This window comes from Lutzomyia longipalpis, chromosome 2 (genome assembly GCF_024334085.1).
Source record: "Lutzomyia longipalpis isolate SR_M1_2022 chromosome 2, ASM2433408v1".
NCBI lineage: Eukaryota > Metazoa > Arthropoda > Insecta > Diptera > Psychodidae > Lutzomyia > Lutzomyia longipalpis.
Genome location: NC_074708.1, coordinates 38030345 through 38050901, shown reverse-complemented (window position 1 = coordinate 38050901; position 20557 = coordinate 38030345). Strand labels below are relative to the sequence as shown.

At 35.8% G+C, this 20557-nt stretch overlaps 2 protein-coding genes across 2 annotated transcripts in view; one reads left to right on the top strand and one right to left on the bottom strand.

Moving 5' to 3' along the window:
- Positions 1–5259: 5259 nt before the first annotated feature.
- Positions 5260–16258, bottom strand: LOC129791166 (ring canal kelch protein-like). The gene is made up of 5 exons (XM_055829192.1): positions 15838–16258; positions 15223–15375; positions 12818–13874; positions 10598–11565; positions 5260–10530 (listed from the first exon to the last, which is right to left on the bottom strand). The coding sequence occupies exons 1-5, from the start codon at positions 15921–15923 to the stop codon at positions 9096–9098; spliced, it is 3699 nt and encodes a 1232-aa protein (XP_055685167.1). The 5' UTR covers positions 15924–16258; the 3' UTR covers positions 5260–9095.
- Positions 16259–18580: 2322 nt separating this feature from the next.
- The window catches only part of LOC129791167 (dual 3',5'-cyclic-AMP and -GMP phosphodiesterase 11), a 73093-nt gene continuing 71116 nt past the window's right edge, over positions 18581–20557 (top strand). Inside the window, exon 1 of the mRNA XM_055829200.1 lies at positions 18581–19145. The gene's annotated coding sequence lies outside the window, so the exon portion shown is untranslated. The remainder of the gene's footprint in view (positions 19146–20557) is intronic.

Below are 20557 nucleotides of genomic sequence, written 5' to 3'. Positions count from 1 at the left end.
TCTTTAATAGCTTGATTTTGTATTCTTGGTATTCTTCTTGTTGTAAACGAACTATCAGTGAAAGAAGCTTTCAAAGAATGGGGTCATTTGTGCTGGCTGAAGATGACTTAAATTCTATTTGATGTAGAATTAGCAGTTTTTTTTATTGAATTTTTTTTGGCTTATTTTTTGCACTTTAAGTTTACTTAAAACTTGGTTAAAAAAATTTCTTTGCCAATATTCGGATTATTCAGAAATATTCGTAAAAGTAAATCAGAATATTTCGCAAATGAACGTTCTTTTAATGCAAGAAAACTCTAATAGTTTCATTGGCGGTTTTTCTTTTCATTTTAATCATTCAATTACCTTCCTGGTTTTTCTTTTCTTCACAATAGCTGTGAAAATCTACCAAAAGTGTTGAGAAAAAAAGTCTTGTCTTGACGATGACTACATTCACCACAATATAGGTACATAGTGTTGGTAAGTATATTGAGATTCATCAGGAAAATGAAGAAGTTGGTTAATTTGACTTAATATAATTTCCCTTGTTCTCCTTTTGTGATCCTTCTTCTGTTTCCCAAATTAGCGCAACAGCAGATTTCGTAACGTTAGGTAGGTACGTATATAGTACCTATGTACATACGTATAAAGGAAGCAAAACGAAGGAAATTAAGGGGTGACCAAATCCCCTCAATAAAACACATTTTAGCCAATAAATGTCAATATTATTTAGAAAGAACTTCTTCTACTATTCATCCCCAACGAATATAGCTGAATTAGTTGATGCCAAAACAAATCCTGAAAGTGAATTATTCTTCCCCATAAATCCCAACGAAATAAAAGATTATTTTCAATTGGATATGCTTCTTTGCATATTAATTTATGTTTAAATTGCATCAATACTGCTCGCCAATTTAGTTTATCTCTTTCATGCAAATTTGCATTGAGTGCAAATTTTTATATTATTTTGTGAATAAAATATTCTCAAAAGAGCTTTCAGATGGAAAACACCAAACTTTCCCAGAATGACTCTAAATTGTAAAGAATACAAAACACAAAAAATATGTTAATTAGAAAGCACAGAAAAGCTTAAAAGATTTCCAGTTATTTAACTTTATTGCATAATTTTGATATATTTTATTTGTGAAATATAATTTTATACACACAGTTCTAATTTTCCAAATTGTGCTGCACTTTTCTTCTTTTCTCCTTTGATGCTGAAAATTGTTTTATGGCAATACTCCTTTCAAATAAAGAGTGAAACACTTATTAAAACTTTTGCTTCCATTTTATTCTACGACTGCTTTCTGCATTGTGTCTAATTTTTTGCCCGAAGGAGTCCACTCCTTGAGAATTTGTTCAATAGCCTGTGTATGTGTATATGCTTTTAAAGCTCACAGAAAATATATGAAAAAAAAGCTCCGCTCTATGTGGAAACTGTATCAACTTTTATGTACATGTGAAAAATATTTCAAAGTATTTTTTTCGATTCTTTTGTTATTTATTTTCTCATCAACGCCGGGGGAACACAATTTATTAAGCTCTCCTATTTTTTATGACACTACTGCTATATACTTTGACCATAACTATTGCACTTCAAATATACAATACATAATACTCATAGCTCTCAGTCAGTAAAGTAGACTCCGCGAAGAGAAGTTTTTGGTTCATAAATATATTTTTGAGCACAAGATGCTTTATTTATTTCAGCCACGTTTTAAATTCCGCACAACTTCTGATCCCCTGTAAATGCATTAAAAAGTATCGCGGTAATAATTTATAACTCACCCTGAAACTTTACTTCCCGGCAGGATTGGTGGAATAATTTATCCATGATGCTTTGGAGAGGAAGAACAAAAAAGAAGTGAATCGAAAAATGGTATTAAATGCTGCTGCATGTTCCCACGACTTTCTCTGCCGAAATTTGCAAGTGTTTTGTCGTCTGCAAAAGCTCATTTTTTTCGTTAACTTTTGCACCTACTACACAGGGTGATAAATTCTTTTTTGCCATTCTTTATGTTGCTAATTTTGAATTAAAAGAAAATCTTTCCGGTTAAATTTTGCCCACTGTGTGAGAGATTTTCCCGCAAAACATTGTCAAAAAAAAGAGAGCAGGGAACACAGGAAAATTCTCATGGGAAACTAATCAAATAAATATCCATTGAACGTGAACGGGGAAGTGCTATTAAGTGGCAAGAATTTCCTGTGTGTATGCCGGCTTTTTGGTTGGAAAATGAGAGCATAGCAAATTGTCGTATTTCACGTTGCATATTCCACCATCAGGCGTCGACAAAAAAAGGGCAGATGGGAGAGTGCTCGCAACAAGAATAAGCCACAAATTCTTGAATGCAGAGAAAAGGGAAAACCTTGGGAGGGAAATTGCCTTTTTAGTTGTAAACGTGAAAGCCGTCGAGTAGAAGAGGAAACACAACTCTGTCCTTTTATATTGAGCTTTCTTCTTTGCGGGGGTGTTTAACTACTTTATCACAAAATTCGCATTTTATTTGTTGATTCTTGGAAAGAAAGATGTATAACCTACATGATTTTAAACTTTTCGTGGTATTCCTACAGAGCTTTTTGCAACATTTCACATTCTATTGGAGAAATATATCAATTTTATTTACAGATGTCTTTTATAAATACATATAGAACAAAGACCCTTAAGTCAAAAGTTCTGAGAAAAATTTCAATGTTTTTTCGTATTAAATAAATTATTCCTAACCACAGTAATTCCACGAAATATTTATCTGAAAAGGAATCCCACTCAAGCTCGGAATTCATCTGAATTTCTTTAAATAATTCATCAGAGCTTTTAAACTGCAAAAGGATGTAATTAAATTGATTAAACTAAAAAGTTTCCCAAAAACGGAAACAAATTGGTTGAAATAAAATATCTCATTCACAACTTTTTTTATTAAATTAAATACTAGAATTGATAAATAATTGAAGAAAAAGAAATTGAAAATTCTAGTTATATAAAAGAAAAGTTTATTGAGAGTTTGAGAATTTCAGGAATGTCGTGAATAAACAAATTACCATAAATGGACAAAATCCAACGAAATTTTCATTACTTGAACGCCCTGCGAATGCTTGTGACAGAACATCCTTCCGTTTTACCACTTTTCCTGCTTATTTTTCGTGTCTTTGTTCTAAAGTTGCTGTACCCCAGTGAAAAGTTGACAAAAAGAACAACATCTTGTGCATCTTTGCATTATAAACTCCACAATTTGTCGTGGAAATTTTGGGAGCTTTTCCCAAAAAACTTTTCAATCACGCACGATGTCTTTTAACAACAAGAAAGCAGAGTGATTTTAATAATCGATTGTTGGGTATTATGTATCTTTATTATGATTCCTAATAATTCATAACCAAGTATCGATTATGTGTCTCTTTATCCGCAAAAGGGACTCATTCTTACAATTTTTTAAGGGTAGTTTTATAATTTTAAAAGAAGTTTGTGTGACAAATTTTGCGACTTCTAGAGAAGGAAGGAGGAAACGTCCTTGCTCTGAAGGAAAAAAGCGTAATTCCGATAAAATTGTTATTGTTAATTTGGGAATTTCTTGCCCTACGACAACACTGTCTTTGCTATTTCTTTTTTTTTTTAATTAAAGCATATTACATAAACAAGCTGGTTTGAGAAACGGAAAAATCAGTTAAAAACCAATTTTGTGTTCTTTCAAATTTCCCTGAATTATTTTCGTAAAATTTTATTTAATTTATGCTTTCCTTAAATTAAAAAAAATTATAATGGTTAAATATTTATAGAAGAAATCTAGAAAAAGCTTTAATAAAATTGTAAGAGAATTTAAGAAAAATTATGTTTTGATTCTATAAGGCTGTTCTATAATGAACCAGATATTTTATCATAATTTTCAGTTTTTTAGGTTTCTTATGGATAATCCGGAAAAATTTTGGGAAAGCTAATAAGCAGGTTGAAACCATTGAGATTCTCGGAAAATTAAAATTTTTTTTAGGTATTGCAGGTTTTGTAACATGTTTTTCAGTCCATAGGACGTTTTATTTTCCTTTAAAATTATTAAGTAATTTCTTTAGGGGAGAGCGGGGTTAAAAAAGTCACTTAAGGGTTTAGAAAAAGCTCAAAATATCATATTTCCCAAATAGATAAAGCAAAATGTATGGCTCAATTCTTTAGGATATTTTTTGCCCTACAACTCTTTCTCAGATCATTTTGTTCTATCTAGCTAGGAAATATGATATTTTAGGCTTTTTCCAAACCCTTAAGTGACTTTATTAGCCCCGCCCTCTCCTAATGATATTCTAAATAAGATGGTTGTGAATTTGCTTGTTCTTAATTTTTGCTACACTCCTTTTTTTGCCAAATTCAACCTTAGTTACAGTTTGAACGAAAAATTAATACTTAAGGGCATTTTTTAAGCTTCTTTACTATTATCTGATTCTAAAATCAAAATAGATTAAAAGAATAATTTTTCATTTTTCAAGAAGCTTTTTCTTTAATTACTTTCCTTGGAGATTTCTTTAAAAATCCATTTTTAAAATGTAATTTAATTTTTTTCTAAATGTAAATTAAACAATTCTTTAATACCTCAATGAAAAATTAAAAGAAAGCTTTTAAGAACAAAAGGTTCACATCTCAAATATTATTCTAAAATTTATTTTCATAAAAATACAGTAAAACAGTAAAAAAGAAACATCCTCAATAAAAAGGGTTGGTTTTTTTGCATTAGGTTAAAAGGTTTACGAGAATTGACCTGCTGTAAAATGCCCCATTCATCCCCTCAAATATATCGGGGGCAATATAAAAAATTGGAAAATGATTGGCCTTTGACGACAACTGAGATGAGCCATCGATATGGAATCCTCATACACCCCTTTTCCGCCCCTTAAATGGGGTGGGAGTGGGGTGTATTTCGGTGGCTTTGCAATATTCAATAAGTTCTGTATGGGAAGGAAATCCTAGCAGGAGGAGGAATGATTTCTGTCAACCAAATATTGACCTATGAGCTCGATAAGAGATCGATTATGCGACCTTTTGCCATGTCCAACAGAAATCTCTCTATCTGTGGGGTCTATTATATGTGTCTGTGGAGAGATTCTGATAGATAATTTACCATTTAACTATTGATTTTTCCCATCTGCAAACTTCTTCAATGGTCGGGGGAGGGAATTTGAAAAGAAATCAATGCTGCTGCACTTTCCAAACTGAATTGGATGGAAAATTAACCCACAGAACGTGCCCTGAGCTTTCCCCACAAATAAACATTTGGGTTTTCTTTGGGGGATGAAGTAAATGAGATATTTTAATTGATTTTCTCTTCTTTATTTTTCCATAATTTAAATCTACATTTTAATATTGTAATAGTTTATTCTCAATTGAAATTCTAATTTAATCTTTTCCGTCTCAGACTCTCGTCTCTCGCTTTTCCTTACTTTTCTATTATATTATCCTTTTTCTCGTAGCATGGCGACAACAGAAAAATCCATCAAACCAAAAGCTTGTGGGTTTTTATTAAAAGAAAATAATCATTTTACTGCAACAAAATGTCTTTGTCTCCCTTTTTTACTTCTTATTTTCCTTCGTCATTTGCTTTTATCATTTTATAGTAACAATATCACATGGAAATAAATTAAATTCAAACTTAAGAGTTTCTTTCACTGCAAATCTTTTACTATTGCACCACTCTCGGGCGCTTCTCTCTTATGAACTTTTGTTATTTTATTTTTCTTAATGTTGTTTCACTCCGCAAATGATTTTACTTGATAAGGTCATGGGATTGTTATGAAAAATTTATTTAAGAAAAAAAGACTTCCACGGAGGAATATGAAAAAATCTCTTTGGATCTTTCATTCATGCGTTGTAAGCATTTATTTATCATTCACAAGAACGAAGCTCTCAACGGAAATTAAGTGTATTTCCACATTAAATGCCCCGAAGAAATGTTTTATTCTTCTTTTTTTCTTCTCTATGTGAAGCAATAACTTAGCTTTGTTCTTCTTCCTCTCTGCTCATGCGGTTACAAAAAATAAAAGTTTCATAGTTTTATTAGGAATAAAAAAAGAAACAAGCAACAAAGTTATTCGTATTTTTTCCGGGAAATTGTTTTAGAAATTGCTTCAAAAGTTATTTAATCTATATTTTATTTTCTCTTCATGAGAGTTGAATGGAAATTTTTAGTTTTTTTTTCTTTGCAAAATCATTTTCAGAGTAAAACATTTCTGCAAATTTTATAGGTAATAATACGTTGAATTATATTCATTGTCTTAACAATTAGTTTTTAGCTTATCCAACTCTACACATTAAATATGTTTTTAATGTATTTTTAAAATCCATTAAACTACATTCCTATCTACTAAATTCAACTATCACACAAAAAAATTCAAAATTTTCCTATAAATATGATGAGATTATTATTTTAATTTTATTTTCATTGTAGAATATTCCTTTGAATAAATTTGAAAAAAAAAGAAAAACTTTTAAAGCCTCCCCATAGATCATTCTCTTTAAATAATTCTCAACACGCGAGGTGAGCAAATAAAAAATTCAAAATCTCTCAACGCACTCCATTAGAAGAAATATTTGATTTTAGAGAAGAAATACATATAAATGAGATAGATGTTGGAGGCTTAAAATATACGAAGAGAGTACTCCTATCCTACACTGGGGGATAGGAAGAGTGAATAATGAGATTTATTATGAGAAAAATTCGTTACCTCTTGCTGTTTTTCTCCCCTATTAAATTTTTCTCTCTCTCTTCCTCCTTCTCAACACTCTGCTGGGAAAATTCACCCCTAACCCCCATCTCCTTCCACCCCTCCTCAACACATGATAGAGAAAGCTTTCTGTGAAAATTTAATAAGATAGGCCTCTATACGTGGTGGATGATGAAGGTATAAAATGAAATCAACACAACTGCAAATACAACGATTTTCCCCAAAGTTTGCGGTGGGATTTTATGTGGGCTTTTTGCACTAAATGCCCAAAAGAAAGTGATTTTCGCTCTTTTCGATGGAATTAATTTGAAATAATTGCCCCCAATTAGGGCATATAAAAGCCCTGTTTATCTTTCTTATTTGTTGGCTCATATAGAGACAGCTTTGGTCTCTTTGGCATGCTTATTCAACAAAATAATTCTCATTATATTTAGTAATAAATTCAGCTATAAAATAAATCCTTTTTGATATAGAAGATATTAAAATTAATTTACAAAAAATATATTTTAACAAAGATTGTCTTATTTTACGAGAAAATTATTTTTAGGCTCAGTCAGTCAATATTTTGAAAGCAACGCGTACCGTAAAGAGTGGCAAATTTACCCAAAAATGGTTTAATATTTAGCAAATTGTTTTTTTTTTTTAGACATTTTTGTGTTTATTTTGCATTTTTTTAAAAAAATAAAAAAATATTATTTTTAAAATGAATATTAAAAAATGTTCTCTAATTTATTCGGCTTCATTTAAAATTTTGATAACTTCTGTCGCCATTTAAAAAAAAAAAAAGATTTTTTAAATTAAGGCTCCAACAGATGGACGAGAAATTTCTCGTGCGGTGCGGTGCGGCGAGGTTTTCGGCCAATCAGAAGCGAGAGATGGCTCACACACTCTCATCGCACCGTGCGAGAACGTTTTTCGGCCAATCCGAAGCGACGATGGGCCACGAAATCCTCGCCGCACCGCACCGCACGAGAAATTTCTCGTCCATCTGTTGGAGCCTTTAATAAATATATTCAGTCTTACAAGATCTAGAGGAGAATATAGTTCTTTATTTGAAACTTGTCACCCTTACTTTTAAAGGTTCTGATTTTAAAGTAATTACATAACCTCTTTGCTATTTTAGTCCGGGAACTTTGAAAATAATAAGACTGAAGTCTTATTTTGCATCATTCCAACTCTCACAATATGTATTTTTAAGGTTAAGTCGAAAACTTTTCAAATTATCCAGAAAAGGTTTGAACAGGCTTCTCTTTCCGGGAGTTAATTTCTTGAGAATCACTCAATTATATGACCTATGTATTCTATCGATTCTAACCTATCAGCTTTTGTTTAAAAACACGATTTTTTTAATTAATTTGAAAATTTTAAAAGAAATAATCAATCAAAGCTTAAGAGTTAAAAATGGCGGCTTGAAATCGGTCAGTTTATAGATTAATGATGAAAAAAATTGTTCTTTTTCCAAGATTTCATCTAGTAATAAAATGAGCCCTAAAAAGCCTTAAAGTAATCTAGTTATTGAACTTTAAAAAATATTAAAATTTCAGATTTCTTTAGCTTCATTAGAACCGATTAAATACTATAAAACTAATATTTTAATGTTTTTTTTCAAGATGGCAGCCTTACGGAAGCTGGGATGGCTTCAGTTTTTTCAGAAAACTCCTAGTTTTGTCACTATAATTATCCCCTTAATTCGTAAAACGACGGTGAGATATTGCCAAAAAAATAAGCTCTAATTTTTAGGTAAAATTACCCGCCTTTACGGTATTTAATAACTTTTCATAACGATTCTTTTAACTTTGGTTAAATTGTCAATTAAAAGTTCATTAGTTAGCTTTTTTATGTGCTTTGCAATTTCTTGACTTGTTTCTTTAGTAAATTACTAAATTTTGAGGTATAAGAAAGACCATTAGGGTGGATGGGGGTGGAGTTAGTCACGCAAAGATTTCAGAAAAGTCTGTGGCAAAAGAAAAACTAATTTCTCAATTTAATAGAGTAGAAAATTTCCCATAAAATCTCTTCTGTTGTGTTCTGTATTTAGAACTTTGCTTTATACGACAAAGGAAGGCTATAAAATTATTTTATTGAAACTAAAACTAAATTTCCTTCATTCGCTTCCCCTTTATTTTGTATATTTTGTATTAAATCTAATTTAATATTTTTTTTGTAAAATTAATTAATTAAACCCGAATTAATTAAGGAAATTTTATTATGCAAATCTCTCTTATTTTTTTGCCTTAGAATCATCATGAATTGTCTTGATATAAAATACATTTAGTCAGAGCGAATATCACTTACGTTTTTTCTTGCTTCTTCTCCTCACCACCAGACCACTCCACCACAGACTTAATTATATTCAACGGGCTTTCTCCTTGAATTATTTTCCTGCTTTTAAGAGAGAGAGAGAGCGCGCTTAAGGATGTGACCTAATTTAATTTTGACTCGGTTGGAGTTACTTCATCACTTTCCGGAAAATCATCATCATCTATTTGATCTTCTTCGGCATTGTCGGAGTTCCCTTCACTTGTTTGCTGGACAGAGGCTGTAGCCCCTAGAGAATCATCACTACTACCCTCCATTGCTTCCCTTTCGGCAGTTCTCATTGATTCAGACGACGATGTATCATCTACGGGACGTCCTTTGGGTGCTGCTGCTGACTGTGGAGGTGTCCTGTCGTCATCTGACGACTGTGGATTACTTCGTACAATGCCACGAGATGTTGATGGGATTGGTGAAGCGGATCTCTCACTCGTGGCTGCTGCGCTGGGCTCTCGCAAATCTTTAGCCCTGTACGTGCCATCTGTGATCCTCTTGACATCCCTCACACGCCCATTTGCCGGCCGGAAACTATTATTCTCCGTATTTAGCTCCCAATTCCGGAAGGGATCCGCAATGTTGGCACGTTGGGCAAAGCTGGGGCTCTCAGAGCGAGTCCGCAGGAACGGGGATTGCTGCCTGTGAGCGCGTGGAACGTCATAAGTTCCCAATTTTGGGGATTCCGGCCACCAATTGTCCCTACGACTGCCATATTCGCACTCCCTGACCCTCGCTACGGATTGATTGTTGCACACAAGTCGTCGGTGCCCTTCAGTCTCTGCCCTGGGACGCATCTCAGCTTGCCCATTGAAACGCACCAACCCCTGCTGATGATTCCCTTCGTCCCCGCATCCTTCACAATTGCGCGAAAACATAAAATTAAAGTCAATTATCTTGTAATCCGGGCCCTGACCAATCCACAGGGGGAGCCATTTGTTGACCAGCAACCACTGAAGGGAAGATTTGGAGATTCTATTGAGGGTTGATGTGTGATTCGATGCTGATTGTTGCTTCTTGCCCTTGCTATGCTTGGGAATAGCCCCTGTGGGTCTCACAGCCGGGAAGGTACCTCTAACTGCTGGGGTATTGTCCCTCTGTGCGCCTCCTCCATTCGTTGCCCGATAAATATTATTCATACTCTGCGAATTCTCCCCTCCGAGGCAACTGAAGAAGCTATAGCTACTCTTGACGCCATTTGTGGGATCTTTAGGGTCGCAGCATTTATTCCCGCTGGCGGCATTTAGCCGGATGTGCCCCACTGTGCCAAGATGGGAATGCCCAAGGACAGCATAGTGCCCCCCAAGGTTGTAGTGATCAATATTCCCACAGGATGAGCTGAGATGTCGTTCAATACGCCCAATTCCATGACCAATCACATCCAATCGCCCATAGACACGAGATCCGGAGGCTGAGCTACTTTGCCGGTAGATGGGATCTTCCCGGATTTGTTCGTAAATATTCTCATAGCGAATGTAGTTGTTGTAGTGATAGGATTCGGTGTCGTCGAAGCTTCGCTGTCGATGTGGGCGACTAGCTGAGGTGTACCTGTAAAACAGAAATGAATCATTGGCAGCAGGAAATCTTTGGGGTTTGCACAAACTATTGCCCTCACCTGGGACGATTGGGATTGAGATCGAGATGAAGATTAGCCCTTCTTGTGCTACCAACGGAGTTTGTGTTGAAGTTTGTTCTCAGCTGACGCGGTACATCGTAGCCAGCTGTGCGATCGTAGAGTTCATTGCGGTAGCCACTGGAGCGCTGTGGTTGAATCCGGAAGGGATGCCCCTCGTGGGCATCAGCTGTATTTGGGGCAGCAGGGGCGGCAGGAGCGGCAGCATACTGGTCAATTGACTCATAGATGTTCTCGTAGTGGGGATTAACGGAGTGCGCTGAGGTGGGTGGAGTATTCTGAGCATAACCCACAGCACCTTCACCAGACCCCTCGGCCTGGCTATTCTCCTCATCTGCCCCACAATTTGCATACCGCGCCGCTGCGCCCTGCTGCTCTATTCACATGGGCTTATCAATTATACACACCCCCGCATAGCTACGTCCAATACCCATTGATGCCGGCAGCGTGCGCCACGTGTCCGTCTCCGGGCAGTACACCTCAACACTGAAGAGATTTGACGTGCCATCATCACCCCCAACAACGTACAGCAACCCATCGTGCGCCACAACGCCAGCATTGCGTCGGCAGAAGGCCATATCAGCCACCGGGTACCACACATTCCTCTCCGGATTGTACGCCTCAACGGATTTCCTGACTAGTGGGCCATCGTGCCCCCCGACAGCGTACAGAATCCCATCGAGAACTCCCACACCAGCTCCACTTCGTCGTGCCTTCATCTCTGCCACTTGTGACCATTCATCCGTGGCTGGATTATACCGTTCAACGCTCGCCAGGCACTGCCTTGACGCCCCATCGTAGCCCCCCACAGCATACAGAAGCCCCGTAACGACGCCCACACCAACGGAACTCCTTCGAATTGACATGGATGCAATCATGCGCCATTCCTGCTTTCGTGGATCATAAAATTCCGCTGATGAAAGCCCCGTGGAGCCATCGAAGCCACCCACCTGAAAAATCCAAAAAAATCCCTCTCATTCCTGCTCTATAGAAAGAAATTTGTGCTAACCCTCCCGGGAAGCTCTGCAGGAAGCAAAAAAAAGAAAAAGAAAAACTTCCGTGTGTAAAGAAAAGTTTGGGTGGATGACAAGTCCAACTTGGGCTGTGAAACATTTTATTAAATTTTATTTGAAGCGACAGGTGCTGCAAGAAAGTGAATCAAATACTTCAACTTTCTTCCTCTCTGCCTGCACACAGCAGACAGAAAAAGAGCCGGAGAGATCCAATTGAAGTTTTGCCAAGAAAATACTAACTCTATGAACGAAAAAATCTCCTGTGAGAGATATTTTTCGCTATGAGAAATTTATTAGATGACAATTCTTGCATTTTGCAACCTCAAGAAGCTGAGATGATGATGATGTTGGGTATAAATTATGTATTTTCTGAAGACATAAAGATAGCATAAGGATGGAATGCTATTTCGTGCTCTTTTTTTGCATAAAATTTATCAAAATGGGAATTTTATTCATTTTTTTCTTGAGAGTTTTCTTGTAAAATTTTGAATTTTGAATAGAAAGATCAAAAAAAATTATTTGATAGTAAATACTCCGTTCAAATTAACTTCAGAGATAGGCTCCACCTTTGTGAATGATCGCAGCCAATGAAAAACGCTTTGCCCGCATTGATCAACCAATCAGAGGTCTTCTTTGAAAGAGAAATTCTTCTTATTATTGATTTACATGTCATTACCAAATTTATTGTAGAGGGTGCGATTTAGAGGCTTCAATAATGTGTCTTTCCTAACGTTTGACGTTTCCTTTTCTTTTTTACATCTTGACGTTTTTCTAACACTTAAAGTTTTATTTTATTTTTAACGTTTGACGTCTTTATATCGTGTGACATGTTTTTTCATAATACATATTTGGTAATTTTTCTAACGTTTGACGTTTTGTTATTGTTTGTTTTTTTAGAATCTGACGTTTCCTTTTTTTATTTTCCGACGTTTTCCTAACGTTTGACATTCATCATAATAATTTATATTTTTTATTAATGACGCTAGGAAATCCCATTTTTAATTTTTTTTAAATATAATTTTTATCTTTGATTGGGCATTATTCACCAACCAAGAAACCCCTAAAATTCGCTTGAAATCTTGAAATTTCAGTACAAAATTCAAAGATTTCAAGGGTTTCTTGGTCGCTGAATAAGACCTAAAAATTAAAAAAAAATGAAATTAAAGAAATTGAATAAATCAAAACTCACCGCATAGATGAATCCATTGAGAACTGCAACCCCAAGTGTGGATCTTCGAGCTTCCATGCTTGTGCACGTTGACCAGGAATCAGTGGAAGGATCGTATACATCCACAGTACGCACCCTGAGGGATCCATTGAATCCACCAACAGCATAAACTCTATCCCCGAGTACTGCAAGTCCAGCTCGGCATCGTCTTGTGGGCATTTCAGCAGCTTGATACCATTTCTCCTCGCGCAAATCGTAACATTCAACAGATCTAATTGCTTTTGGTGCCTGCCCCCCGATTACCAGGAGGACCTTTGGCAAGCCCACTGGCTGTCTGGGGACTGTCCGGGGAGTCTTGAAGGAAGCCTTAATCTCTCCTTTAAGCAAATGATACTTTAATGCCTCAATTAAGTAGTCCTTGCACTGAATATCCCCCTTCAAAAGGGGCTCCTTCTCAACACGCTGCACCAAGTATTCCTGCGACAGCAACGGTAGCCTCACAAACTCCATCAGGGCCGCCAAATATTGCTGCCGCACCGTGACGTCGTAGTTTATCCACCCAATAACGCACTCAAAGACTTTCTCTTCAGATGGCACGGAGATTCTATCGCTGGAAATGAGATTAACCACCTGCTCGTGGGTGAGATTGAGAAACTCATCGAACTGCACAACTTCCGCAAAATGCTGCTCAACGTACGCATCCGCATGGTTGAGCAGCTCAATGCAGCCGTGCATGTCGGCGAAATCGCGAATCCCGAGGCAATTGCTCGGATCCAGCTGCGACTGGAGGTAGTCACAGCACGCATCGCGGACATCGTTGAGCTGAAGGAGATTCGCAGCTGTGAGGAGAACCTGAACATTCTCCTCCGTCACCTCCACAACAGACGTGTAGACGTACTCAATGAGAAGCTGAAGGGCATGGTAATCCACCCCCTGGAGAGTTATTCGATCCTGTCGGGATTCCTCGAAGCCCGTAAACATGGCATAGAAGTAGGGACTGCACGATGCAAGAACCATCTTATGGGCGGGAATTTCAATGTCCTCCGCAACGAGGATTATGTCACACAGGAGGTTTTGTCTGGAATTTTTTTTTTCAAAATAATATTTAAAGAGATTTTTTTTTGTAAAAATAAATAAAATTTTTAAAGCTTTTTTAGAGTTTATGGGCAGCTATTAATTTTGCAATTCGCAGATAAAAGTTCCATAAAAGAACAGTTTAATTAATGAATTGAAATAAAGATTTTAAGGGGTCATTAACCTATTAGTTTTCTTCGCCGTATTATTGTTTTTGTAGGGGAGGAATATATAAGGATGACCATATGAAGTTTCTTTTCTTTTAAATAAATTTAACATGAAGGGAAGAATTAATTTTCTTTTTAATATTTCAATTTAAAATTCTATAAAAAGTGAAATTATCTCATTTCACAAAAAATTACTCAAAAGGAGTTTATTCATTTCACTGTGGTAAAGCTCGTTTAAGAAAATTTTCCGTAATGTTGGAGAAGTAAAAAAAAAAAGAATAAGAAATAGCTAAATAAACTTCCCATTTTCTATTACGACTACTACCTGAGAATATCCAGGAAAACTTTGCTCAAAAATGTAAACAATGACGTCATCATTTAGTTTTTTGTTTCTTATAATGTATGAAACACTAAATCATCTCGTAAATCAATGATGAAACATCAGGAAAAACATTTCATGCATTGAAAGAGACAAAATATATATAAAAGTGACGTCATTTCATGCATTTTTGGGCAATTTTTGTTGATTTTTCCTTGCAGCTGATCTCAGACATCTTTTTGGCAATAATTTTATTCTTATTTGATTCTCTTATTTACACAGATACAGATTTTCCCTCGAATATGATTATTTTTAATACAGAATTGAATAAAAGTTTTTAAAAAGTTAGATAAGTTCGGAATTAGGCCATTCTCCCCTACAAAAATATAGGTAATAATTTTCTTGTTGCTCTTGTTGAATTTCTCTGGATTTCTTTCTTCTGATTTTAAGCCTTAGTTTTAGTTCTAATAAAAGATTTAATTTTTATTACAAAATTTAATAGAATCTTCTTCTTTTCATGCCCTGAAGAAGCTTCCTTATCATTAACAAAATATTAAAGTAATAAAAGGCACTAATAATGGGTTAATAAATACTCATAAGTTTTGCTCAATTCTTAGCACAATCATAAACTTAAATAAATTAATCTCACGCTACAGATTCTTAATCTTCAAAGAGAAATATTTATCATTGTGTCAACAGTCGTTTTTAGCAATTCATCGTCACGAGCTACAAATCCGATTTAATCTAAACTTTTAATGAACATTTAAATGGGATTCCCCTGCGGAATGTTTCCCTGAATATTTTCTCTATAATTTATTGAGGTTTAAAGGGATTCTTGTAAGAGCTTCTCACAGTTCTTAGCTTACCTTCTCATCTCGTTCATCTTATCGAAGCATCGTAGAGTGTGCTGCTGACTTCTGTACGATCCAGAGGCCTTGTCCTTGGTATTGGGACGTGGGATCTGCTTCTGGGAGCTCTCGTCCAGGGAATTCTGGCTTGCATACCGAAACAGGATGCAACTGTAAGGATCATCCATGATTCGGTGAGTTAGAAAATATAACAACAAAACAATTCTCTTTCTCAACCAAAATATCACAAAAAATTTGGCTTTTTTCCACAAAAGTACGTAATGCTAAAAAATAACTTTAAACTCCCTCAAAATCGATCACGTTTTGTTCCAAAAAGAAAAAGTCGTTGGCTTTTTTTTTCTCTGCCAAATATTTGCCAATAATTGTGGATCAATCGGGCCACAAAGAGATTTTGCGACTCATCACACGAGAAATGCGATGTTACTAGAGCGACAACCGAAGTGAAAATAAAGCCACAGCAGCTGTGTACTCAAATAACGCTTCGTAGCAATAATAATTTAATGAAATAATTGCGCATCTATTAAAAATATCCTCGATATATTTTTAAACATTTTCGTCTTTCGCGCCATTACTTTCAAACTATGTACAGTACATCAACCAACACGCACACACCTTCCTCTTTCCAAACTGCCTGTTGGATTGTTGTTGTTGTTGTTGTTATTCTGTTGATTTCCATTATTTTGCTGGTTTATATTCATCGTGATTCGAATCTTTGGCCCGGAGGTCCTTCCTGGATGTGTCCTAGTCGTCACTGCACCTTTTTCCTGAGGAATTTTCCACCGAAAAACAAGAAAAACTCCTTTCACTGCAAAACTTTGACAGGTAACGTCGCCTCAGCGACTTTTGCTATTTATTCATATTTCTCAGCTGATTCCCCGAGAATTTTCACTCAATTCCAATGCACAGAGACTCTTTGCACCCTTTGCAGAAGTTTTCAATGCAGAATTTGCAGATTTTCCCTGATTTTTTAGCAATTTTCTCAACAGCACGAAAACAGCTCGCACACAAAAGTTGTATACACGCACACAAATACACATTTCATTCACAAACACGAAATGTCATTCACGTTAACCCTTTCATGTCACACAAGTTCTTTTGTCAATGTTTCATTCATTTCGTTCACTTCAATGAAAATTTCAAATGTTGTGAATTTTTGTTTTATTTAAAATTATTTATAAAAAGATTTTAAAGAATTTAGAAAATTTGGACGTTAGCTGCAAGTCGGCCCAGTAGAGCAGTGGCAAAGCACTCGGTCCCAGTGTCTGTTTGCTCTGTCCCTGGGAGGGTCGGCGGGTTCGAGGCTCGGTGGTGTTCGATTGGCTGTAATGCAGATATGAAAAAAGATCTCATTCGGTCAGGAATGCCTCCACTCGTTCCCACCAGTGCAATATTACAACGAGAGGCAACTCTTGAACTGATATTGACTGCTCTGCACCGTTGCTTGTGATAAAACTTATGAATGAGGAATATTCCTAACACAAAGTCACAATGCAACAAAAATGCCTCTCTGAGGTTGACGTCAGGTCGGCAGCCGGTCATTAAAAATCAAAAGCCAAAATTTGTGTGTGAGAAGCCAACCCCAGTAATGGGACAAATGGCTATGTGTGTTGTTGTTGTTGTTGTTGGACGTTAGCTGCAATTGTACTAAAACTCATAAAAAGAAATGAAATGCTTGACTTTTTATCGTTTGACGTTTAGCTTCTAACGTTTGGAAGTCGAGAAGACTTCAGTCCAGTCCGTAAAAACTTTAAAAAATAGAAAGAGGAGAACACTAAATGTTTATTTTCTAACGTTTGACAATTCTTTTCTGAAGTTTAAATTATGTTTCTTTTCTATTTGCATTTAGTTTACAATTTTTAGCATTTTAACTTTTACGTTTGTTTTAACATTGTACGTTGATTCTAAGAAAAAAAACGTTTTTAACGTTTGATGTGTTTTTTTTAACGTTTTAGCATTAGACGTTTATTCTAGTGTTTAAAAGGTTAAAAATGTTTGGAAAATTGCATTTCCAAGCTTTTTTTTTGTGAACATCCAACGTGGAGTTAAAATAATTTGAGTTTAACGTTTTCTTTTCTAACGTTTGACGTTAATTTTAATTTTTGAAAATCTCCATTTAATATTTTTTATGCAAAGTTTTATCCCCAGAAACGAGTTTCTTTAACTAAAAGAAAAAAAATCAGAGCTTCCTGGATTTATAGGCTGTGCTAGGACATCTATAGGCCCTTCCTGGCTATGCCACTGGGGTGAAAATTCAAAGTTAATTTTTTTTCCTAATTATCCTACTGCTAATAAAATAAAATAAAATCAAACTCGAAGAAATCTATATAATAAAATATTGTTGATTGCCCATTGAAAAAAAATCTTATGAATGGAAATTTCCTCACAACAGCTATATAATTCATGGTTTTTTCACATTTCTTCTTGCTGTCGATCAAAATGCAATATATGTATGAAATCCATAAATTATATAGGATTGCAATTAACTACATATCACGTCAGACATCTCCATATGGCGCGGAATATTATGCAAATGCGGCAACATTCTAACAATCGGAGCGCTCTCCAAGAGTATTTGTATAGTTTTGTGTGCAAAAATTACATTTATGCCATTTTATGCAAAACTTATTAGCATCACAATATAAATTATGGGGACGTCTTTTGTGGATGCGAGAGAGGAGACTTCTTGTTGGCGGTGGTGCGCTTCGTGATGTCCGGATGTCTGGATGAGAGATATATTGATTTTTTTTCTCAGTATTATAAGTCGCGATCGTCGCGATATGAATCATGTGAATTTCACGGCATTCCTTTAACGATGTCGACCAATGAACTTGAGATGAATCAGAATAGTTCTGTGGCGTATAAAATTTGACTAAAGGGTTGGGGTTTATGATCCTGCGTGGGTGTATAGGATGAGATTTTCGTTGATGCTGTTTATATGTCTGATACTTTGTTCAAATTGACTCTAAAATCAAACATATATATGTGGGGAGTTATATACATATGTAGCGATGTATGCTATATATGTGCGATGATGAGAATGTATAAAATTTTGTGAATTTCTTGGAATTTGGCAGCATTTTATGTGGTCGCACACGGGGTTGGCAGCTGCCGCCGAAAAGGTGCAAGTGTCAAGTCACATGTGAGGAGTGAGATTTGCATGTTGCTCATGTTGTGGTGTAGGCGCTATCGTTGACTCCGGGTGGTGGTGGCATATCACATGTGGCGATAGTGCTGAGGCGCGCGGGATAGGAGAGCTTTTGTAGCAGCAGCAGCTCCTCCCTTGCCGCGCAAGTAGACACAATCGCATACACCACGTTCGGCGCTTCGGTGGAAAGAAATTGTCTAATGTGCTGTTAGTCAGACCGAAGCAGCGGCTAGATCCACAACTCACAGCTTGGAGTTTGTGGCTTCAACTCCCGGAAATCGGTGGACTTTTTTTGTTGCCATTACTCTGCTGACGCGAGTGTAGACGCCACACGTTAGCCACTTTGGCACAAACGAGACTCATATATTATTGGTTGGAAAAAAATAAAACAGCCAAGTGAGAAACACTGGAAAAACGCGATTGTGAGAGGGCAAAAAAAGTGCAAATATTCCTGATTAAATCCAGCACTATTTGATAAAAGTTGAGTGGAAATTTTTCGGAAGTTTGCGCGCGCGAAGGTGAAGCCAATATTGTACTTAAAAAGCATTTTGTGACTCTGTGTCTCTTCTCGTCATCGCGCGGGCAGTAATATAGCGAAATTCAAAGCACATCTCACGAGGTCTGCGGGATTAATCATCAGGTGTAGAGAAGACGAAAAAAAAAGTGATTCGCCTTTAGAGCATCTTGCAGCACAACATTAGCCAAAAAGAGAGAGAATTTTTGAGTGGCGTAAGACGTGAAAAGTTGTGGTGTATTCATCGCGAAAAGCAAACAGGTGAATTGATAATAATAATACTACTTACATAGAAAAGAAAATCAACCCATTCTCACAATAATTGCTCCACTTTGCGGTTTTCTTGTCATATGTTCAGCTGATACATATTTTTTTCTTCTTTCCTCATACAAACATGGAATCACTCGTGGTTTATGTGCCAAGAAGCAAAAATGAATCACAAGGCATATGAGAGTGTGGAAATTCATTCTAAAGAGGCAATTCCACAATATAAAATATTACACACTTGTGACGCAAACTAAAAGTGTTTCTTGTCGCGCAGTTACAATCACATCGATAGCACGATAACAATTGGAAAGTCTCTCGCACTAGGAGGCTTTCAAGTGCACACGATTAACTTCCACTTTACATGATAAGGAAATTGCATTTGTATATGAACTTTAAACATATATTAAATGAATTTCCCAACTATAAGTTATAACGTCCACTTGAATTTCCCCTAAAAGCTTCCTATATTGTGGAACTTTATTCTTTTCCCCCAAACCACCTTTGACACAATTTTCCTGGCTTGTGTGCTTAATATGAAATGATGATAAACACACCGATAGAATTGTAAGACCATTGATTATATCGTTTCTGTTTTTTTTTGTAACTCATCCACACCGATAGTCTCGACCTAGATAGAGAATGCCAAAAAAAAAGAGTTTGCAAGTTGAACAAAGAATTTCCTCGTTGAAACTTCTTATTTCGTATGGAATTAGGTGAGGTATATGTACGTGATGTACGCGATAGGGATCTTCAGCGCTGTCTTTGTAATCCATCATTGTATCTTCTTCATAATTTCCCCACGCTATTGGTTTATTCTCTCTATAAGATTTCTTTGAAATCTTTCTACTAGGTCATGTGAAGAGAAAGAGAATATAGAGAAGACCGCTAAGGGAATTAGGGTGCAATATTCTTATTGATGAGCTAAAAAATTCTAATGGGTTTGAAAGAAAATTTTCTGGTTGAAGAACAACGAAAAATCGATTTAAACTTTCAGAGAAAAATTTTGTATTTCTGGGAAACTCATTTAGAATGTTTAAGAATGGAAAAGAGTGAAGAATTTCAGACTTACACATGGAGCAGGGGGCATTTAGCTGTAGAATACGTACAAAAAATTCGCTGGGAATATTCTTAAGAATTATTTTATTCCCCAATATTTACGAATTATTTGTTTCAATGTGCTTATTTTATTAGTATTTAATCCATTTTTGGATTTTTTTATTGTTTCAATCGTTCTCGGCAATATTTATTTTCCGGAAAATCCATTTTGTCTTTTTAACAAAGATTCTTAAAATAATTTTAACTTACCTAAAGCATATTTTAAAAAAAATGATAAGATAGATGATCTAGCTATTAAGATAATGTTAAATACTATAAATTTATGGAAATTTTGATCACTTTTCCGATAA